Raw genomic sequence first — 25401 nt, forward strand, 5'->3', positions numbered from 1 at the left:
CCTTTAAGTACTGTAAGCTGTGAGGTGGCTCAGACTTGTTTTTCCAGCATATCCCACAGATGATCGATTGGATTGAGATCTGGAGAATTTGGAGGCCAAGTCAATACCTTTAACTCTTTATCATGTTCCTTAAACCATTCATGCAATAAGCATTATCAGGGGATCATAATACAGTACCCCTACAGTACTATGGGGCATATTTATCAATGTCATTTTGTAGGAAAATCCCCAAAAACTGGGGAATACCTGCAAAATGTAATTATCTGCAGAATGTATAAAGGGTTTTCCACAGAAGATGTCAGGGAGATCTGCTGTGATTCCTCCATTTATTAATTGCAAAAGCAGCCCCATAGGTTGTTATGTAGGCTGCTACATTGTCAAATTTACCAAGCTCTGAAATACAAAGTTTAGTAACCATCTACTGCATCATACTCTATACACACGTCTCGTGACCTAATTACTATGTATGACTTGAGGACATAACCAACAAGTTGGTTTTATAAAAGTAGACATCCCTTTTGTGTGCTCAATTCAACAAATAGGTATTCTTTCTACTGTAGGAACAAATAAAAGGGGAAAAAAAATAATAAGAAAAAACTTTAGAAATTAAAGTGTTACATGAAAAGGAATTACAATCAATGTACTTAGTATCTTCATTTCTAAAACAAAAATAAATATATATATATATTCAGTGGAAGCCATCTGCAAAATCATATGGATTTTCCTAATGTGTTCTCATCAATTAATAATTCTGAAACTATCCTAAGAGATGAATGTGCAGTAGACGGTCATCTGTAGCAAGCTGCATTTACCTGACAGATAAAATAACACACAGGTTATAACAATGTATATGTCCACCAGCACTTTATCTCATTACCAAATTATTTGTTTAGGCTTTTTTTGCCCTTTAAATCTAAGCAAGTCTTAAACCACTGAAAAAAGGACACACTAGCATTTTTAAAACTAGCAAATATATATAAAACAAAGGATCTAGGAGCCTTTGTATGAAGATCATTTTTTATACACTTATGTAGAAACTGCAGTTTCTGCATCATTTTATGAACTGTTGCTATGTACTAATAGCACAATATGGGAGATTTCACAGAAATCTCTGGCAGAGTGCTAATTAGCACTGCAGATTGCAGTCCCCATTATTATCAAAAGTGACTACGATCTGACTCCTATGTACCAAACTCCAAAACGCAAAGCTTTTTAGAGTTTGGCCTCGGTAGTTTACACCATTTTCAGATGGCATAAAAGGCTTTAAGCCTATGGAGGCTTACGAGCAGGAGAAAGTTCTTTCGATCTCTCAGCCAGCGGCGGAGACTGACACTGTGCGGGGATGCCAGGTATGTACTATAACTTGCCAGGGCAGTGGTTACCGCAACCACTGTCCCTGCAAGTTCACCTTGGTACATAGAGGGGATATTTTCATCTAAAATGAAAATAATCACCCGAGAAATGTAATTTTTCTCAACAGTTCCACGATTATTAATACATAGGCTGCCCCTTAGGAATACTTCTTATTTTAACCACTTGTTTACGGAAGGAAAAATGGTTTGCAGAAGCCTAGAGAAAGTTAAACTCCAAATGTGAAAACAATCATAGCAAACACACCTTTTTACTAAGAAGTTAAGTCTGAAACCATTTGTGCTAATTAGATTGAGACGTCTTAAAACAAGAAAGTCCCTTGTGTGATAACAGGTGTTTCAAATGGATTCAGGATATCTTCCTTCTATGATGCTAATATGTGCACTTGAAAGCAATTATTTAATTCTAATTTAGGACTAAATCATTTTCAAGTGTCTGCTTTCTAATATCACGGAAACCCAAACAGTAATTTGAAAATTGGATAGACGGTCAGAAGCGGAGCGTCAGGGGGAAAATCTGGAAAGGTGGAAACCCTGTTATCATTTCCAGCAACAACGCAGCTGAAAGTCATCCACGAAGGCAAGCAATGCAAGAACACTCATATCAGACTGTTAGAATTGCAGACAGTTGGGTAATGGGAAGAGCCAGACATCATTGCAAATACATAGTAACACAGAGAAGAACAGATGACATGCCAAGTAATTCTGGATAATAAGATATGAGAAGCTGAAAAATATGTATTACACATAAAAAAAACTACAACACTACCTCTGTCACTATGCTGGTATAATGTTAATGCTGTATTGCTCTTATTCCCTGCATTCTCTATGGTTACCCACTGCTTAACAGCCTCCCTGAATCACAGCTTTCTAACCTTTAATCTCTTCAAATGCTGCTGCGAGGATAACAATCTTGCGCCCACAATCAGTGTTTGCTTCCATCTAAAGTGAAGTCTCTCTGCTGGTGTCCACATTCAACTGCACATTGTTAGACATTTTTATTCTAAAAGTTCTTTAAGCCTGATACAAGGGAGGCCAAGGAATTAATCTTCCTAAAGATCAGTGGAATTGTTTTGCATTCATACCATGAGATTTATAATATGTACACACCCAGACCTAGAGATGTAGCATAAGTCATTTAAATGGATTAATTATGTTCCTAATTAGTAATGAGAAATGCCAATTTCTCTAAATTTAAAGTAAATTCCTGTGATATACAGCAACAAATGATATATTATACATTGCATATTGTTAGGCTATAGGGCCGGATTCAGAGATGAACGCAATGGCGATTATGTACACAGATCGAGCGACTGTTTTGTCACTGCGCATGCGTATAAGCCGCACTGCACATGCACAGCGATTGCACTGTAATTACAGACACACAGAAGAATCAATCACAAAGTGACTGGCTGTCAGCGTTTGGGGGTGATAACAGGGAGTGTAAAAACACGGGCGTGCCTGACCATCTGAATGCCATTACATGGGCGAGCATGAATTAGCCATTGTGATCTCCTACATAGCTCTGCGTGTCAGGAGAGCTGCCAAATCTGTGGCAAGTCGGACCTGCCGCAAGGGCAAGATGGCCACTCGATGTGTGTCAATGCTACCAATATTTACGCAGGTGAGCGGCATGGTACGCATTTGTGAGAAGGCAGAAGTGGGCATCCTTATGCTCGGGTGCTCTTTGGAATCATTAGCAGATTTTCTCAGCTGCGATCGCATTAGCATCCATCTTTGAATCAGGCAGCAGGCCCATAGTTTGTAAGATTCCAGCGAGCATACTGCTTGGCAGAGTCACTTCTCTCCTGAAGTGACTACCATATAGTTTAGACAACAAATCTTAGTAAATAAGGGGCAAACATAACACCCACATCTGCCTGTATAGCAGAGCTGCCACAAGATGCCTAGCATATTCCTATGTAGCCCCAGGGACCTTAGGAAATGTAATTGTTATTGGCAGCTGGGGAATGCACATATTCCATCAACCTAGTCAACAAGCTATCTTTGTCTTCTGTCTGAAAAAAGGAAATTACAGGACTGCAAGATAGCAAGTTGTGTACCACAAGGTCCAGCCAAGGCAGGAAACACAAGAAAGTGACCAAGAGAGGAGAGCAGAGCAGATACTAATTGCCAATTCATGAGTTTTCCAAAAGCCTCCCTCCAGGGTCACCCTGATGCCTGCAGCAGAGGGGCTCATACTGTGATATCTCATTCACATTGTGGGGGCAATTTAGAGGTGGACGCAGTTGCAGTAGCTGCTGCAACTATGGTCTCAGCTGGTACTGCATCTTTATGCTAATGCATTGGCCAATGGGCATTTCCCCTGGCTGCTTCATAAATCTGTGTACCATCAGCAGCACCAATGGACATTGCTGTTAGCTATTGGCCTGTGGCAGGTGCAGAATTTCGGAGTGACCATGGCCCAGTGTCAGTGCAACTGCATCTTTAAAAGCAGTCAATCACACAGACACAACTACTATTATTAGCCAACTCCCCAGCTCCCTGTTACCTCCCAGAAATTTATACTGAAATTGCATTACAGAAAAGACAGCTAAGAAGATAATGACATTTGGTGAAGGCCACTTGCAATCCAATTCTGCAGGATCAGCTTTCATTCTGAACCTGAAGCACTGATTGCCATCATTTTTGACTACCTTTTGTTAGCTATTGGCCCTCCAGGAATATTCACAGTTTAGAGTGAACAGGGCATTCTTTTATGCATATATGTGCTGCTCCAAGAATTGCCTAACAGTGTGCCAAAAGTGTCTAACCAATGGCACTCCCATAGACAATGGATTGTTTTTGGCTACGTTTAGGGCATCAGTGGCTAGAGGGAATCCCCATCTGATAACACCTTAAAGGAAATAGATAAGTATTCTAAAAAATGTAATGATAAATTGCATTATACAGAATATAATTGCAGTGAGGAGGAAAGCTGTGCGCGCACCAAAATGGGTATACTTAGGGAATGGGAAATATGTCAACCATTGGCTATAGAAATGGCAACTGTGGAGTGGTCAATAAATTATCTTAGGAAATTACAGTGTTGTGATATGACCTTCTGCTGGGAAAGATTAAAAGTTTCTCTAAGCATAGCATATGTTAGACTTTTTTCAGTATTGTTGACTAGTTGAACTGATTGTAGTCTCCCACCCCGAATATGTTAAAGAGGTAAAATGCCAGGTCATCCTGGAACTATGGGTTATTAACCCTGTATTGCAGTGGCTTAACTATACGAGGTGCAGGGGATGCGCTTGCTATGGGACCAAGAGGCTTAGGTGGCCCACTGGTCCAGCAAGCAACCCACTGCACCCTGCAGACTTTTTTTAAATTACCTGTGGGGGAAACCCTGAATGGCGTGAGGGGTTGTGTGTCACTCACTGCAACTGTATGGCTTTCACCTAATGCGCAGAGTTACTGGTCTTATGAGATAATGACATCATAGCCTCGCGAGTCTCTCTCTTTTTTGGGCACAGGCAGGGACTGGTAGTGGGAGGGTCTTGTGGCAGAGCAGGCAATGGCTTTGGAGTGGCGCCAAATATGTATATACAAAATATATATTTATATGGTGCAGTAGATATATATTTCTACCTCTCAGTGCCAGTGGGGATTTGGCTATGGGGCCGACAAAGTTCTAGTTACACCCCCCCGCTGTATTGAATGTTATTACTTGTGGGCAACAAACCAATTCTGCATATGTTTATGTTTCCTTTGATTCAATTCCACCATGGCATGGTGTATTTAATAAATGTGTTTTTTTTTAAATAATTCTGGGGAATCTTTGTTTTTTCATAAATCATGCAATACAGGGTTAGGAAAAGGCTCAGTGTATAGAAGTATGCAGATTTACGCACTTGATTTTTGTCACAGACTATGTCACATATTTTAGTTGTCTGAAATGATGGATTAACTGTAACTCCAATGATATCGCCTGGTCACACGCTAGTAAAGGAAACATTTATTATCAGTATCCTATCCTCAATCTCTTCTAAGGGGATATTAGCATATACATCCCATATTATAAATGCAGAACTGCTACACTAGCCGATGTACAACCTCCCACCTTCCCGTATATATACATACACACACACACACAAATATATATATATATATATATATATATATAACAATGTAACACTAATGTATATATATACTCCACCAAAAAATACTGGCACTCAGAGGCACAATTCACGATGCAAAAAATTCACTGTATTTAGACTTCAGTGTTTCAGGGCATCAGCTATTTCATCAGGACACACTTAAATAATGACAACACATAATGTACACTCAGGGGCGTTTCCAGAGAGGAGAAGGCGCGTGTGCAGTCTCCGACATGGGCCCCCTCCTCTCCGCCCGGCAGCCGGCAGAGCACTGAGCTGTGCTCTGCCAGCGCCGGAGTTATAGACTCTGGACACTAGAGTGTGCCCAGAGTCTACAATGTATGCACAGGTCACCGGGAAAATGGCCGCGGCTGCCATTTTCTCTTTTGTACTTCGCATGCGCATTTTCCAGTCGTTTTACAGCGCCGGACCCCCGCACCGACGTGGGACTCCGGAGAGGTAAGTAATACTATGGGTGCAGGGTGTGCGGTGCGGGGCCACCCTGGACCCAGGGGCCCATGTTCCCCGCACACCCTGCACCCATTATAGATATGCCCCTGTGTACACTTACCCACCTTAAGTACTCAAGGTGCATGTATCAGCCGCCAGCCGCGGGTACTGGACGTCAGATTAAACGCACATGAGCAGGAGAGGAAGACTGAATACAACAAGGAGTTCACACTCTTGTCAAATACACCTTAAAATCAGTAAACTTGTCAAATAATAACATCTTCCAGTGACAGATCTCTAAGGCTACATGTTTGCTACTGAAAATTACAAAATATTTAAAATTTTACTAATGCATATGCGCCTTAGTGCTTACAAACCGCCCCCCCCTCAAAGAACAGTATATTTTGATAAGATGAGCTCGGCAATATAAACCATGATGCCTGTTTTGGTGTAAATTGTAGTCACATATCACTCCCAGTCTGCACTGTACTGGAGGTGTGCCTTTCCAGATACTGCAGAGATATGTATTTGGTAAAGCAAGATAGGGAGATGAGACTCCTCGTTCATTTCACATCAGATCTTATATTACACCTTTCTAGCATATATGTCAGTCTACAAGCCATTTCTGTCCAGCGTTCATAGTCAATTTTCATCAGATTTTCATATTGTTATCATGTTCTGATTAGATCTAACTCTCCTGATTAAAATACAAATCTCTGCAGATGAATTTCAGCCCTCCCACTCTGGCAGTACAGGGTGCAATTCAGACTCTTAAGTGTATGTTTTTCTCACTGTGTATCTTTGGTAATTGTATTTTCTAGAGCCATCGTTTGTGAAATGAATTTGCTACTGAGCCGGGATGCGAAAAATCAGTCACACACTTGTTTGAAGAAATGTTCTCATAGGTCATGAGGTTTGCTGTAGAGAAATACATTAAGGGATTCATTTGCAAGGATTTGAAAGGTAAGAGGTTTGTCTTTATAACCAATGTGGCACGGTCGCTTATTTGTACCTAAAAAAATAAATTCATTGAAATGTATACATCTGAGAATGGTTCACTTTAATATTAATTTAATCATCTGAATATCAAAATCACGCAACAAAATGACAGTTTATATCCGTTTAGATGACAAAGCCTACTAGAACCCTTCAGTTGTGGCAACAAGTATAGCACCTTTTTGCTCAGCACATACTATTGGCAATGTTTAATTATATATGTATTCTCTCGAATACATCTTTTTTTATTAAACTGTGTCACAAACAGATCAATTCAGTTTCTAACTTATAACTTTCATCCTTATTCTTTACCTACAGTACTACCAATGTGCACAGTTATTACATCTTGGCTTTACTGGCCTGAAGTCATACAGATGTCTCCTTATACATCATTGCTGTAGTTGTGCCAAACAGCCCCACTGGAAGCGCCAGGTCCTGTGCTACTCTGTAGGCGCCAGGCATAATTTTTTGTATACTTTTTTGCGAACATATGTGTCAGTCGCAAAATGTGATATAAATAGGACGCACCAGCAGACTGTGCTGATTCATTTGATATGTGACACTTGTATATCTGTGTGTGACTGAGTCTGAATCTTTATACGAACTACTACCATGCAGCGGACACTGTTTTTTTCCATGCCAGGTTTCTTTGTGTTTCGTATGCAGACTCAGTTGGACACAGATATACAAATGTTGCATAGAAAATGAATCAATAGTCTCCTGATGTGTTCTAGTTACATTGCACCCAGCGCTAGCAGAATCGCACATAATTTGGTGGCTCACTCAAGCCAGGCATCTTGCACCACATGGCATATTGAGGCTAGAAGTATGAGGACACATTTGTATGTACTTGACAATTTTTTAAGAGCCCCCTCCTGGAGGTGCAACCTCTTTGGAAATATTGCTCACAACCACGAATCAGGGCAATGAACAGCTTGGGGTGTGGTCACAATGATGCGATTCAACACTAATCATTTAACTCTTCACAGAATTTCCACTGCACTGCGGGTGGCATGTGAGAGACTGGTCTTCAAGACTTTCCTGGACATTCCAAGAGAGTTGGTAAGTATTCTTAAGAAACAAGAATAAATTAGACATTAAAGTGCATGCACTGCAGCTGAGATCTGCAGACATCCAAGACTGAGAATGGTGGCTCTAAAGGCGGGTATCCACTACCTGATTAAACAGAGCAATTGAACATTAACAACATCGTTATCCTTCAACCGTTTGTTAATCGGGCACAAATTGGGCAGCTTATTGTCAAAAACGACCAGTGATGCACGCTCCCGATGGTTGTTTTTTTTTTTTTTTCAAATTCTTTATTTTGGATAGTCAATCATAACTAGAAAAACAGAAATATAAACATCAAAACCGTGTCACCGGCCGCAAAACGATAAACAATGCCAATATCAAACAGCTTTACACAATCAACAATAAAATTGAATCGGTTAAAGCAAAAAAAGAACAAAATAGATATCAGTCTATTAATGGTGACAACAGAAATAAATTGATAACCAAATTATCAATACAAATAAGTACTTATATATGAGACAACAGTCAAAGGTCAGAAACCATTGGGGGGGGAGGAAAGGGTTGGGGAAGGAAAGGGAAGGGGAAAATGACCACAAAAATAAATGGAATAAAAAAAATGTCAGCTTAAACTAAAGAAGAAAATGTGCCTACCCTCCATGGGTCTCCATACACGTCACCTCCCAGAGAAAGATGGGGGTAGATGTCTATGCTCAACAGAAAGCCAGGGAGCCCATACTTGAGCAAACATATGTCCTCTATCATGGAGGTAATAAGTTATCTCTTCCATAGCAGCTATATGCCAAATCTGGCGTTTAAGCGCAGAAAGAGACGGTGGGGAGGTATTTTTCCAATTAAGAGCTATCAGAGATTTGGCCGCTGAAAGAACATGCATAAGTAATTTTGAGAAACTATGAAGATTTGGTGGTGAGCAGCATAACAAAAATAACCAGGGATCCTTTGTGACTGGGGATTCCAACAAAGAGTTCAAAAGGTCAGTAACCAAATCCCAGAAGGGGATAATATTTGGGCATGTCCACCAAATATGTAACATAGTGCCTCTATGGCCGCAACCTCGCCAACAGTCAGGTGATGAGGAGGAAAACATCTGATGGAGTCGTACAGGGGTATAATACCAACGGTAGTATATTTTGTATGAGGTTTCCTTAATTTTCCTTTAAATTTCCGATGGTTGTTTTTGACATTTATCATCACCCGAATATGCTGGTCAATCTGCCGATAACAACAGATTGGCCATGTTCCGGGATGAGGGAGGGTGCCTGTACTGAATGACTGATCGTTCAGTGTAGGCACAGCACAGACTGTGAAACGACTGCACGATTACAATGTCGTAGTAGTGCAGTCGTTTCACAGTCTGCTAGTGGATGTACCCCTTAACTTTGCTGTGCATCATTACCTGGTTTTGTGAGTACAATGTAACAGCTTTGCGAGTCTCATTCCTGACAAGTGTCAATTAAGTAACAACTACACGTTTCCTGAGATGAGGCCAATTTCTGTGTCATTAAGACTTATCACCAAAACTTAAGAAAAACACTATATTCGAGACAACTGAGGGATACTCAGCTGCCTCAGCAATACTGGCCCAAAGCAGTGAGAGTTAACTTACAGCTTCCTTAGGCCATGCTTTTCACATTTGAGCCTTACCACTAATGGAGAAAAAAAAAGTTTTTACTTTCACAAGAAATATTTGCAATATTTACAAAAATACTTTATTTAAAGAGTTAAGCATTTTATAAGGCTGTTGACCTTTTATTGCCACCTTCAGCTGGGGTTAATGAGATATTGCAGAAACAAAGATTTTCACACATTGATAAATCTGGCCCCTAACATCGAAAGTCTATGGGTGACTGCTTGTTTGTAGGGTTATAATGGTGACATTGGAAGTGATGTCACTTTTGAACATGTTAAAATTCTACCAATAAGCAAGTGACTAGAAAGGAGCAACATTTTGAAACTGAAATATCTGACCCATTCCGCATTTGGCCAAAAAAAGTTTGACGATATAATTTTGGCCTTAAGTAATGCCTGTTTTACCCCAGTTACATCACGCAGCAAAAAAAATAATTGATGTTCACTATGTCCCTCTTCTGTTCATAGAATATAAATTCAATGATATGTTAATTTACAGCTACAGTGCAGAATGGCATTCCACTAAACAGCAAAGCAAAGTTGGAACTTGGACACAGTCAGTGGTGTAACTATAGAGGGTGCAGGGGGTGCAGTTGCTATGGGGCCCAGCAACTTAGGGGGCCCGCCAGGCCAGCAAGTGTCACCCTGCACCCCCTGTAGCATGGGCGGCAATGTTGCTGGTGCAACTGGGAATGCTGGTCTCTGAAGTGATCAGAGACTAAAGACACCTCTGATCACTTCAGAGGCCAGCATTCCCAGTGATGAAGAGTGCGGGTGTGCAGGTGAAGTCATGCCATCACCCGCAATTAGAGGAGCCTGCGCCTGCTCCTGCTGCCTGATCTAGATAGATCCAGTCAGTGGCAGCGTCTATGCGGGAGGAGAGCTGACGGCGTGGACTGGAGCACTGCCCAGTGGCCAGCATGAGAGGTAAGTACTGCACAGGGGAGGGGGGCCACAGCATTAGGGCTACTACTAGGGCATTACTGAGTGCACAGCATAAAGGGCACTACTAGGGGCATTACTGGGGGCACTGCATTAGGGGAATTACTGGGGGCACAACATAAGGGTCAGTACTAGGGGCATTATTGGGGGCACTGCGTAAGGGGTACTACTGGGGACACTGCATTATGGGCACAACCACAGGGGGCATTGTATAATGGGAACTGCATAAGGGGCACAACTACAGGGGGCATTGCCTAATGAGCACAACTACATGGTCACTGTATAGGTAGACCTATGGGGGCCCCGAGGAAATATTGCTGAGGGACTCCCATACATCTAGTTACACCCCTGGACACAGTATTGCTAGAACTTCATGTATCTGTCAACCTCGATTCTGTCTGGTGAGGTAGCAGATTCCTCAAGCAAGAACTCACAGTTACTTTAAGTGAGGCATGCGCTTCACAATTCTGTAAGATATTATTTAAAATAGATTGAGGTCTGGCATTCACGCACAATTCACACTACAAAACTTTGCTACTGTACAGTGAATTTGTAGATGTTATTAATTGAGATGAGTGGTTTGGTTTTGGCTTGGATCTTCTCGAATGAGGCAAGATGTCCATAAAAGATTACATTTTGTCTGGTTCTGAGATCCAAAGTGGGTGGGAAGATCCAAGCAAAAACCAGACCGCTCATCTCTAGTTCTATATAACATTAATATGAAGAGAATATAAAGAATGCATACTGTGTTAACAACATTTTTATAGGGCAGTTTATATTCCCAACATAGATAAAATGTAGAAACTGTGGTTTATTAGACAAAATGTAAGTAATAGATCATTATTAAATATAAAAACACACATGCATGTATCACTAATTAAACATGGTTCTTGACAGGGTGCCATTAAATTGCTTGGCTTGCAAAGAACGAGTAGGTTGACACCTTGACTAGATTACCTGAATATCAGGGCTCTTAATTAGAGAAATTTGCACTACATTCCCTGCAGTGTGCTAGGAAAATTATAATTCACCATTTGCACGCCTTGCAAATTTTAAAGAACAAACAAACCACATATTGAATATATATCAAAGACTCTGCATTACTCAGCTAAAAAATATAGCTACAAATATCTTTACTGATTAAGCTTAAATAAATCTGTCAAACATGCTATCACCAATATCTCTACTGACAGTCGCCATCTGGGACAGCATAGAGATAAGATCTCCTAATTAACAATAAATAAAAAAAAATGTGCATATTGGTGGATTCACAAAAGAACATGTTTAAACAATCATAACTAAGGCCCAGATTTATCACTGAGTGATATTCTTGTTATTACTCGTTACTAACCTTAAATGGTGCTCCAACCAATCAGCTCAAAAACATGATAGTTAGGAGCTGATTGGTTGGAGAACCTGTTAAGATTTGTAACGAGTAATAACAAGAATCTCTCTCGTTGATAAATCTGGGCCATAGTATGCAAAATGTTTCAGCTTTATATCCCAATTACCAGTTATTTTCTTTGTCCAAGAGATGCAGATTGTGTATTTTTTTATTTGTTATGAAGAGACTGGGAGACACTTCAACAAACTTTACTTATTATAAAGCAGATGGTAAAGTCACCGGTGGGCTGAATATTTAATTATCACAGAAATATTATAAGTTGTTGCTGGGTTTCCTCACTGTTCTTAGAACTCATCTGATAATTATCAATACTGCCCCCACAAAGGAACATTTTCCAGCATGTCAGCCCTGTCCAGCTGAAGTTTACAATCTGCTTTCTATTCCATATAAATACAAATTAGTTTATTCTTTGTGAAAAAGAATGATGTGGTGCTCCAGGGCTCAGGTTAAAAGTTATGCTGAAATCCCAAACTTCTGGTCCATTCCAAAGGGAGACAGCACACTTTAATCGCTGACCTCTGAAGCCATAAGGCACCAAATATTTTCCTTTTACCACAAGGCTAGCAAAGAGTAATTTTTGGCAAAAATGTACAATAAAGATTTGATCCTCTTACTGGTGGGTAGGAGTTAAAATACAGACAGCCGGGACGCCGTCTGTTGAAATCTTGGTGTCTGAATCCCAACCCAGGATTGAACATAAGCGACTAAGGGGGAGAATTAATAAAGCTTGGAGAGAGATAAAATTGGAGGTAAATAGCACCAACCAATCAGCTTCTAATTGTCACTTTACAGGCTGTGTTTGAAAAATGACAGGAGCTGATTGGTTGGTGCTATTTACCTCCAATTTTATCTCTCTCCAAGCTTTATTAAATCTCCCCCTAAATCCCTATGCCAGCCCTGAGAGCGACGCCAGAATCCTGACGGCATCCTGATTGAAGGTACGCTGGGGTGCCCCTAGCTGTTAACTGCGGGGGGAGGGTTAGCTTTAGGCACTACTGGGGGGTTAGAGTTAGGTTTTGGGGTGGAGGTTAGAGTTAGGCACCAAGGAGGGAGATTTTAGGTTTAGACACTAACGGGGAAGGTTAAGGTGTGGGGTGGGGAGGGTTAGGATTAGGGTGCAAGAAGGGTGTTAGGGTTAAGGGAAAAAGGGGGGAGGGTTAACATACTGTGGTGATAGGGGTTGTCTCTCACCTGAACTACTCACATTCCTGTGGGATCAGCTCCCTCCAGGAAAAGCTGGAGTGAAGCCTGTGCATTCTGCATTAGCAGTGGAGATGTGGAATTCCAGGTTTTTACATTTACATAGACCCAGCTGGAATAATCACTGGAGCACAGGAAGGGTTTAAAACTCCCACACATCGGATGCTCCTTGCTCCTGATACCAGACAAACTGGATAGGTGAAAGGCCAGGTGTGTTGGGGGGTGCCAGGACCTGGAAGGTCCACAGATATTGTGACTGCTGACTGTTAAGCACAAGGAGTGCTAGGATATTTACTTTTATGATTATTTGCTTATTAACTGTTATGTGCCTGTGTGTATCCAGGCCTACGCTCATGTATGCTAAGGTGCAGTCCCATTAAAAGACACTGCTTTACCAAATACCTGTCTGTCTGGAGTCCTCATTTCTATACCCCATGTTACAACACTTACCCGACCCATAGTGCCACAGTGTTGTCATAAATTCAGATATTTAGACAGGGCACTGCCAGCTCAAGCCTTCTTAACAGGTTTTTTCCTGAATGACTGTACAAACATACTGTAATCAATTTTTCTCAATAGATATAAAAATACCTTTTACCATCTGCAAATCAATACATGATTATGTCTGTAAAGTACATAGCTGTTGTATTTTTATAAATATATATATTTATCTCACACTATCATAGGATAAGAGAGTACAGGTATGATTGCCTCAAAAGAGAAATTGCTTTTCAGGAAATTAATCGTGATGCAGTGGCTTGAATATGCTGTGATAAGTCTGAATGGAAAATTTATAGCAGCTCAAAATTAAACTAGTTTTAAAATGATTAACTTATGCAGAGTAGATCTAGGCCTAATGGTCCAGTCTCATTAAAGACATAATAAGAAACCATATGGATTACTTGATAACATGGTATAATTGGGCAAAACAATAATTTGCCATATCTCATAATAACCAGATATTATATATAATAATTTATGAATAATGTCTGACTAGTTGCTATTGGTTGAAGGACATGTGAGCATTCTAAAAATGTTATTATAGTGTACTTTTAACTTGGTCCTCTGTGAATTGGTAACTGTTTACTCATGAATATTGGTTTGATCTACAAAATGGGTGCCTCCACTGTGTCTAGGAAAACACTACAATTTAAGTAACCATGTAACTAATGCAACTGTCAAAAACTTTATCTCTCTGATGCAGTCGCAAATACTGTATAATAATATTAACATTATATACACCGTGTTTCAGCAACACAGCAAACAGACATGTTACCTGATGACTTTTGCAAAATTCTGTTATCCACATCTGATAATTATATTCGGCTTGGAACAGTCTTGATTTTGCTTGCCCCTTAAGGCCTCTTAGATGTGTTGTCTTCCACTTCCCCCCTAGGCTTTGTCTCAAACCCTTTACCTTTGACAAACATGGCAGGTAAGGTTTTTTTCCTCTACCACAGATGTTGTAAAGCATGCATGTCTTAGCTGAAGCAAAATCTGCGGTTCCATCCTTTGCCTTGATAGAAAACTACAAGTCCTGTGGGATACAGTTCATCTAATTTAAGTTGGTTCTGCTTCAATAACCTCCAGGAACATACTATAAAGAATCGCATTGACTTCATCGCATTTTTTGTAAATTATAAGTATCCAGGATGTTCATCAGTGGAAAAATCATTGGTAGACCATTAGCAATATTAATTTTATTACCATGTATTTTGTAAACAAAGAATGACAATATCTAGCAGCTTCACATTAGCTAATATTCAATATAGAAGCACTGCATTACACAAGCACTGATAATTATATCCATTTTTTATTGTCTCTGGTGAAAGTGATGTAGTGATACAGCAGTCCTCTAATCAATCCAAGTATAAATCCTTACTTCAGACTAAATACAGCCCAGTATCCAGCATCCTATAATGCCAACAAGGCAATTGAAAAGAGTGATGACTACCCCTGGTGGTTCATGTAACACATATGCTCTTGTTATTAATATACTATATATGACCGTTTCTGAAACAAAACCTTCATTGATGATAATTACATATTAATTAAGCCTATTATTTGAGTAAGGTGGCACTGACCATGTGAAAAACAATAGCTACAGTTAACAGTCAATACAACATGAAGGTGTTGTATTAATGTGATACACTGAAAGCTGTAGAGAGGATCTACTATACAAAAGAACGGTAGTGTAACAACAAGGAAAGTGAATATATTTTAATACTGTGTCTCCACAGTGACATTTAACTTTGGCACATCTACACTTTGGTTTTATTAATGTATCATTACTTTAATTAAAATTGTGAGTACAGCTATTATTATTATTATTATTATTATTATTATTATTATTATTATCTGTTCTGACCAGATCCATCAGTTATTTTCAGTTATACTGAACTATAGGATTGCCAACTATCCAGAGTTCTCCTATACATTTATCATATGGACTGATTTTTATCAAGCTTTAGATAACTTTATTTTGTTTCATTCTTTGGCATCCACATTTGCAAGAAGCAACTTGACCAATTCCATCATTATGATGTACAGAACTGCTACAGAGCTTAACATGTGAGAAATGAGGAAAGCATGATACATGGGAAGGAAGTAGTACAACCCTACTGTCTAAAACCCTGATGCATCGGCTATCTTAATGTGAAGGACAGCAGACTGGTTGCTTTTATCTGTATTCACACGACAGAGCAAGATCCATGATAACTATCATTTTAACAGCAGCTTGAACAATGAGAGAGGAACTCAAAGGAATACACAATATTTCACAATAGGCTTTTTGACCCTATGCATTGTGCACCACTAGAGCAAAGGATAGATGCAGATTATTCCTTTGGAAGATCCCATTTCCATATGCTACACCTTGACAATTAGGCAAAATAAAAGCAGCATGTCTTGTGTCCTAGTGTTGAAATGCGTCCTCTGACAAAGATTAAATGAATCAGAACATCCCATCTGTGTTCACGAGAGTACAATCCCCATACAAATTGAAGCCACCCTTATGGAGTATGCATTGTATTTATATTGTGGCTTGGAGAACTACTGCTCCTTTGGCCATAGACAATGTCTGCACACTCTCTACTTCTCAAAATTCATCTTGTGTTAACTACTCTCGCCTGTCTCCTGAAAGCTCAGTGACCAAAATGAGATTACTAATCTGTTGCAGTTGTTCTGTGAGTCGGCCTGATATCATTTGCATTTTATTTTCTCACAACAGAGGGTGTTGCCATCCATCCATTAAGTATTTAATAAATCAGTCTCTACACAACAGTGATCCACAAAATTAGGGCTTTAGAATGTGGGTCCTCCCACAACATTATTACTGATACAAAATATAATGTTAAATGAGGTTTTGCAAAACAAAATAAGCAAAATGACAGCTGCTCCTGCTAATTGATTTAAAATGATGCATTTTTATTCAAATTTTTTAATTACCTGAAAAATAAACATTAGCAACAAATAAAAAATAACCTGTAATTCTTTTGCATTTCACACATTTTCATGACTGAAGTATACTATTTTAATGTCTTACACAATTAACTAGAACACTGACTGACCCATATACAGTACTAGTGCTATGGCCTGTATTACACTGGAGATTCTCCACACACCCCTGGGGCAAAAATCGAGTGAAATGAAATGATACCCAGCAAAATGCCATGAAGATGAAAGTCAGGTCCAAGTTACAACACAGATAGTGTAGATGCATTGCAGTTTATCGGTCATTAACTGATTATCTCAATGGTTGCAACAATTTTACTTCCCCTCCCTTCATATAAATCGTCAGAAAAATGTCTTTCCTGGCCATTGGTGTGGACTTATTGCCTTGTTTGCTGTGGTAATTTACCAACAGCTTTTCCCAATTTCCCTCTAGTACAGTATAATTTTCTCTCTTTAGATCTGTTTATGTATCCTGGGGCTTACGAACAAATGGATTTATAAATAAAATAAAAACAACATTGGAATGAGTAAATGTTATAAATCAATCCTCTAGCAAAATAATCACGGATTATCATGCCCGAGACACAGCCAGGATTACCCTTTTAAAAAATTATACTCAATAGCTTTCACAGTCATAAACATCTAGAAGGCATATCAAGGATTTCTCAAATCCCTTGCATAGCAGTAAAAAAAAAAAAAAACATATTCATTGATGGCTGTGTTTCTCCTGGACTTCCTTCATTGTCCTTGTCCCAAATAACCTTCATAGGTTGAAAGGTTTTCATCTCAAAGTACAGTCATCATCCACTGATACAATACTGATTTTTTTTTTTTACACTCTAAAAGCCACCATATACAGCTTAATAAACGCAAACACAAAAGAGGGCAAAAATAGATCTTGGCTCAGATCTGCAAATGAATAGGAAGATTTACCCCTGCCATTTATTCCTGTTTTTCTCATGAATCACAAACACATTTGCAGGTTTGGAATACAATATTTGGAACTCTTCAGCAGATCATGTATTATAATTTCAGGTGATTGTTATGTATACGTCTCTATACTGTAGCATGTAGTCACATAATAGATAAGTGCAAATACATTACAAGCCAGATCTTTAATTAGTCAGCTGGATCATCTATATGAAGAGAAAAGCAGGATAATGACTGTGTGCCGGTTTCATTTTCACATCAACACTATCGTCTCACTGCTATTTTTCTCATTGCAGAGATTTTACACCTTCCGGACAGTGGGATGCTCAGCCTTGCTGCAGGATTGAACATGCATCACTTGTACAGCAAAGATCTTGTCATTTCATCTTGTATTATTATCAGTTGGAAACTTAACCAAAGCATTAAGCATATCTGCAGTGATAGTGCAGTCATTTCACTGTAGCATAAGGGGAAAAAAGATCTTAACCCCTTAACTGCTTAAGACAACTGCAAATTGCTGTCAAATAGTGTTGGCAGATACTCTCCAGCACTGGTAGAGTTAAAGTAGAAACTCTTCACCCAGGAGAATTGATTCATTTCAGTGTTTTCTCCATGAATGCTTTTACATATTACTCAGCCCCTCCACACCCAAATCAGTATAACAGGGCAGCTCATGATATTATTTATTTATTTTGTCATATTCTACTTACGATGTTTGGGCATAGTGGTAGTTTCCGGGGTGCTAGTGGTAGACTCCTGAAAATGAGACTGTGTCCAGGACTGAGTGGAAACGTGGAGATAAATTTTGTAGGAAGAGGTAGAATATTCCGCAGTGGGCCAGATGGGCATTGGCTGGGTGGTGGGGGTACCTGGAAGTGGGCGTGAAACATAAGTGGTCGTGCTAAGAGGGACAGTGGTGGTGATAATTGTAGGAGGGGCGACTGTATGGCGTACAGTAGTTGTTTTAGGGTTTGCCCGGATAGGTACTCTGCTTCCTGGGATCCGAGTAGGGGCCCGAGTGGTAGTTGTTAAACGGGTGCTAATTTGATTAGGAGTCCTGGTCGTGGTTGTAGTAGTTGTAGTCTCCATCATTTTTGGAAAAGAGCTCGGTTTAGAAAGGAAAATGGGGTCCTGGCCAATACCCTTGGAATCCATTAAATCGGTCGGGACATAATCCTTTACAGATCCCACTACGATCCACTTTAGAAGCATCAAACTCAGACCCAAGCCAATGAATCCAATTAACAGAGGCACTACACATAGCCACGTTTGCTGCCTGTTCCATACAATGCAGTCACTACACTGCACCTCCCGAGGGTTTGGTGCCCCATCCTCCTCTTCTGTAGTGTTTCCACCTGCAGCCTCTTCAGCAGCTGCCGGACGTACAGGTGGTGAGGTGGAAGCAGCCACTTCACTCATCCTATATTCCTTTCATCCCCCAAAATACATGAGCATTGAGAAGCTGGATCATCAGCATTTCATTTGGCTCCCTACAAGGAAGGAGCAAAATTATTAGCATTCAAATGTCACAGATAATTAACAACAACCAATTCCTCCATTATAATTTTGTGCAGAGCAAAATGCCAGAAGCAGCTGCTGAATCAGCTAAAAACACGAATTCCATCCAGGCTTTAATATATGATATTCATCCTCGAACGCCTTCACTTTTCCCCTCTCTCTCTCCTGCTCTCCATAGGAATACACCAGCCTTCTTCCTTCACCAAGCATCCGAGTGTGTCCCCTTGTCTATTTGATTTGCCACATTCCTGCACACGGGAGCTGCCTTCCCTCTTCCCTGCTTCTCTCTATCCACAGAACAGATGCACCAGCGTTCCTCGGCTGCTTCTTTCAAAGGCGACAGAGCAGCAAAATGCACCTGTTATTCAGCAGTCCCTGCAACCAACCCTTGGCCAGCACTTTAAGAGAGAGACCAATCCGAAGCTAGAGCTAAGGAGAGTCTGAGCTCTGTAAGCCAGCAGCAGTAGCAGTATAGACACCAGCAAAATCATTTAACAGAAGACAAAATAAGCCATAGGGAGAGAAAACAGCATCCGAATGCATGTACAGATGCAGATGTACATATAGGCATACATCCATTTATACTGTGGCATAAAATAATATAAGTGAATGGAATAGTAAGCAGTTTTCTTCAGCCTTTACAGCATCAATTGTATATGCCTCTAGCAGAGCAAGAGACAGACTGGGCTTTGGGAAAGCAAAAAGGAAAAAAGCACCTCCCACTAATGCCTAATGGTAGTTTCTTAATGCGTACAAGATAAATAAATGATCCAGGGAAAATCCCACTGGAATTGTCTGGGAAAACCTTTTTTTAAGCAGGTTTTAAGACCATCCTATGTGTAAGGTATGCTAATATATTAAATGTCTGTGGTCTGTTGCACCCTGAGAAAAGACATTATACTGAGACCTGCGGGGTCTCTATTAGGAGAGTGTTTGCAGCCTCTGGTAATTTGCCAGCTACAGATATACATGGATAAGTTCAAGTATAATATTGTATGACAACTCTGAAGTTGAACTTAGCACCAAGCCTGGAATATCCTCTTGCTGCTATAGAAGCACATATACAGCATAGGTTTTAAAGGAGAGAAAGCGTAAAATAAAGGCTGTTAACCCTTTAACTACATGTCATTTTGAACAACATAAATACCAATACCATAACTGTAGGTCAGTAATAAGCTGTTAATTAGACACAAAAAAAAGAATTAGTAGCTTAAAGAAAAAAATGCAACATTTGTAGAGTCCACAATAACTTGCATGTTATATGATTGGTATTTTTGTTTTGCAGTTTACCATCTATAGTTGGACTATTCATGCAGCTGAAGATCTTGCAATATACTTAATAGCACTACTGTATATTTGTGTTGATTACAGGCCGAAGGATTTTTGCACCAGTTGTTAATGTGTGTTTCCTCCTACACCTTTTACACATATTGGGCTTACTCTGATAAACAGCTGAGGATGCCCATGTATCTTATCATGACAGATTTTTAATCCTTTATACCAGAGGTTCCCAAACTCAAGGCCCCCATACATCAGAAATTGATTGCAGCAATTGTGCAATTTGCAATCGATTGTGTATAAAAGTCTTTCCCTTTTTCAATCGATTGCAGATTTGCCACAATCGATTGAAAAGGGGGAAGATTTTTATACACAATCAATTGCAAATTGCACGATTGCTGCAATCAATTGCTGATGTATGGAGTCCTCAAGGCACCCTAACAGTCCAGGTTTTAATGATATATATGCTTGACCACAGGTGACTTATTTAGTACCTCAGATTTAACCGCCTGTGCTGAACCATAGATATCTCTAAAACATAAACTGGCTGGGTGCCTTGAGTACAGCATTTAGGAAGCTGCTTTATACAATAATACAATTGTTCTGAATGTATATATATATATATATATATATATATATATATATAAATAAGAGTCCAATCGGTCCGGCACTCCCGTGTCCCATGTATATAATAGCCTGTGTGCCCTCCTCAATAATGGATAGTACAAATTGGAAAGGATGGGCGGCACTGCAGGTCCTTTCCTTAAGCAGGGTTTATTGTGCCAACGTTTCAGGGATTCACGTCCCTTGAAGCGTGAAGCCCTGAAACGTTGGCACAATAAACCCTGCTTAAGGAAATGACCTGCAGTGCCGCCCATCCTTTCCACTTTATATATAATACTACGATCTGTGCCAAGTGCAAAGATGCAAATGTATATTTTGACGCAGGTAACAGTTATTATTTAATGCAGAAAGAAAAAATCAAGGGACCACCCACAATGCAAAACAAACTTTAAATTATAGTGATTATTTCCTTTAATCAACGGATACCAGCATAATTTACATTTAAATACAGGCATATGAGTGAGGAGCACATCTGTCACTGAACACACTCATAGTTACTAGTACTGCAATGATATATTTATAATTCTCCCACCACCTCTCTAGTCATTGATTCAAATTTGCAAACCCGATCAGTCAGAGATAGAAAGAGATGTACATTTTTAAAACTTCTGTGGACTGTACCCTGCATTCAGCTGCACAATTTCACAAGCAGTATGTGTTAATTAGAAAGAATGTAACAGGATAGGCAATTGGGAAGGGGCCTGGCTAAAATCACTATTATCAGCATTACTTAGATACCGACGTTCAGTCAAAGGTAACACAATTTCTCATGTAACTGTCAAAGTGGCCGTTATCATCATACCTACCAAAAATATAGATTTTGGTGGAACACTCGTACTATTTCGTCAATTTCTGCTGTTTCATTAGCAGGTCGCAGTGTCCTGCTGGGGGAACAGGTTAGGAGGCCACTCTGTCTCACCGAGTTAATGGATGCTGCGTACATGCACATCTAAATAGTGAAGGTGGAGCCCAACAGCTCTGTAAATTGTGGGCACATCCCCAGAGTGACGTGCAAAGGACCGTGATGCATGGTCATGCCACGTATTTGTTTATACCAAAGTCCCAATTTCCTCACCAAAATGTTGGGAGGAATGTGTCACAGAAATTAACTCAAGTAACTCCTCCAAAAAAACAATATGAATCAAAATATTAACATGGGCTTGGGTAAGTTTGCATCTGTACAGCTCTACTAATAAATTGCTATCTAGATTTCTCAATTACAGTATATATATATATATATATATATATATATATATATGATACCAAATAAAGGGGTCTAATTACTATGTAGTGTTATGAGACAGAGTGAAAAGTGATAAGTCTGTGATAAGGTGCCAGCCAATCAGCTCCCAACTACCATCTCACAGGCTGTGTTTGAAAAATGACAGTTGGGAGCTGATTGGCTGGCACCTTATCACAGACTTATCACTTTTCACTCTGTCTCATAACACTGCTTAGTAAATAGACCACAAAGACTGAAAAGCACTAATAGAGTACAAAGTATATAATTAAATTTAATTAATGTTTTAAGGTTAGTAAATGAGTAAACATAGTTTGAAGCAGTGTATGGGTATTAAGTCTCAGCGGGTGAATAGCCGCTGCTTCATATCCCGACACCGGCAGCCCGAAGGGAGAAGATCCCGACAGGGCCTGTCTCATAACTACATCCCTGAAGCAGTCCCAACCATGATTATTACTGGTTTTTCAGCAAGCACTTACGGCATGTCTATATGTAGTGTAAAACAGTTATTATGTCACAATTTCCATTCATAACTGCACTGAATTTATTATTCAAGCCATTCTTTTACAGAACATTTAAATGAAAATAGCATTTTTCCTTCAGTAGAAAATGAATGCGTGCCTGTCACCTATAATTCTCATACAGTGTCTTTATTTTAACAAAATAAATGCTGCCACCTTTAAGAATTGCAATTCTAATGATACATGTAAATAAATAATAAACAATGATTGTTCTATTCAGGTTTTTATGGTGTAAATAATATGAGGGTTGATTTTGGTAAAAAAAAGAACATTTGTTCAATGCTGCGTTTACTATCAAGGAAATATTGCTACATCCCATCAAGGAGCAAAAACTTGGCATTTCTTCATTTTTTATTTTCTGATTTTATATAAAAATCTGTTTTAGTAGGGGTTTATATCAAAGGCGCAACCACTACCATATGTGCTGTTGTTTTATACATATGTTGCTATGGGGTCCATAATGACTAGTAATGTCCCTGGTTTAAAGAATGACACACTGGCACATGCATACCAATAAGCAACAGTATCAAGATTTCAGAAAATGCCAGTGATGATTTTCCACTTAACCACATACAAAATCACTGTAAGTAAGATTGAACTGGTTGGGTGGTGAGACAGTATTCACGCTTTGTCCTTCCTTCCAGACACCTTTGGCTGAATCCTGTGGATAACGGGGGTGTCCTCCAGAGCGTCATCGACTGGATCATAGGTGAGTACCCTTGCGGGACCCCTCTAACCAGTCATATACATATCTTAGATATGAAAAATTAAATGGCAAATATTCAAATCAAACTTTTCACCAAGATACTAGCTAACCACTTGGTACCTATACTACCATCTCTAACTCATCCGGATCAAGTAGAATTTATTTTTTAACACAGGCTGCCGACAACACCGGGTGCCTATTCAACTTAATACATCTTGCACAGGAGAGATATTTGTTGACCCTTGTCTGGCTCTAGATGCTGAAAAGGCCTTTGATGGGGTTGTTTGGCCATTCATACATCAAATACAGTACTTGACTGTATGGGATTCTTGGAACCAATCTACAATATGCCTCATTTCTAGTGGATAGTCTCTCTTCAGACCCCTTTTCCATAAAAAAATGGCACCCACCAGGGCTGCCCACTTTCCCCCTCCTATTTTCTCTAGATATGGAGCCACTTGTAGCTAACGTTAGACTTCATAATAACATCTCAGGTATTACTGTGATTTATACGGATCATAAAATTGCAATATATGCTGATGATGTAATTCTAACTCTGACTAACCCACCACTCTCCCTTACAAGTCTATTTGAATAAATAGATATATATGGTCAGCTTTCCCACTACAAAGCTAATACGGACAAGTCCAAGATATTAAATATGAACATTCCACCGACAGACCTTTGCCTTTTTTCAGGCTTCCTACCCATTCAATTGGCATCCCCATAAACTCAGATACTTAGTGGGTTACCTCCCTAAAACATGTGTATGCTGCCAATTTTGTTTGCATCAATTATATCAGACCTGTCAGCTTAGAACAACCTTTTTTATATATTGGCTTGGCTGTATGGCTTACGTAAAGAAGACTGTTTTGCCTTGATTGCTTTATCCTTGTCAGACACTACCTAAACATATTTCCACAAAAACATTAAAGTGATTATTCACTTTTATTTGTGTGTGTAGAAGGCCTAGGGTTAAGATGGGGATACTTCATAAACATCATACTTCTGGAGGCACAGGTATACATGATAATATGAAATATTTTTGTGCTGTACACCTTGCTCCATGTACACACTGACATTCCCCTCTGTATTCTAGAGTATGGTCAACAATAGAGGCCAACACTCCATCATTATATTCACCAACTAGTCTCCTTAGGTGCTCACTCCATGCTCGCCAGCATCAACTTCTTTGCTACCTACGGTCCACTTCACATTGGCCAATTGGGATTTTTGTACCAGATTTTACCAGACCTGCTCATATCATCCCTAACTGGCTCCCTTATGGAATAAACTTGCTTTCCCCCAAAGAACTGACCATTGTTTATTTAATTTTCCCAGCCTACAGCCCTACTTCTCTTCCCCAAGGAAAATCTTTTACCAGTTCCTGCAACTCCACCACTTTTACAGGTCACTGCCAAAACCTTCTACTCTTACACCTCTCTCTCTTATAGAATCACTATGTCAACACTCTCAGACTACTAAAGGGCTGATCTATACTATATATCAGTTATTTCTCTCCTATACCCAACCCCAAAAAAAGGCACATGAATTGGCCTGGGAACAGAAGGTGGCCAAGATTCTATCCCCCGAGGATTGGTCTAAAATTCAATTAGCAGTGGCTAAGAGCTGTATTTCTGTGAGCATTAAAGAGAATGCCTACAAATTCTATTTCCATTGGTACCTGGTCCCCACCCGACTGCATTCATATATTTTGTCAACTACTGATTTTTGATGGTATCAGTGAAGTCATCAGGGAACCTTGTTGCACATTTGGTGGTCTTGTTCCTGAGTCCAGCACTACTGGTCAGAGGTTCATGATTTAATTAGATCATTAACAGGGGTCAAGATACCTGATAATCTTTTATATTCTTGCTATCCCGACCCATTTCCCATCTTCCCTGCCCAACATATACTGAGTTTGACTAAGTGTGTTGTTGCAATTTGATGGAAATTGACCACACCTCCAACTATCTCAGCCACAAT

General features: G+C 39.7%; 1 protein-coding gene across 3 annotated transcripts in view; it reads right to left on the bottom strand.

Moving 5' to 3' along the window:
• Positions 1-19373, bottom strand: part of NRG3 (neuregulin 3) — a 944800-nt gene extending 925427 nt beyond the window's left edge. For all 3 annotated transcript variants that reach the window (XM_088463066.1, XM_088463067.1, XM_088463065.1), the window contains exon 1: positions 18239-19373. In XM_088463066.1, the coding sequence (XP_088319192.1) occupies positions 18239-18947 (709 nt within the window). In that variant the 5' untranslated portion in view covers positions 18948-19373. The remainder of the gene's footprint in view (positions 1-18238) is intronic.
• Between the last annotated feature and the right edge of the window lie 6028 nt (positions 19374-25401).

The sequence above is a fragment of the Taudactylus pleione genome, unplaced genomic scaffold (assembly GCF_031769625.1).
Source record: "Taudactylus pleione unplaced genomic scaffold, aTauple2 ptg001314l, whole genome shotgun sequence".
In the NCBI taxonomy this organism is placed as follows: domain Eukaryota; kingdom Metazoa; phylum Chordata; class Amphibia; order Anura; family Myobatrachidae; genus Taudactylus; species Taudactylus pleione.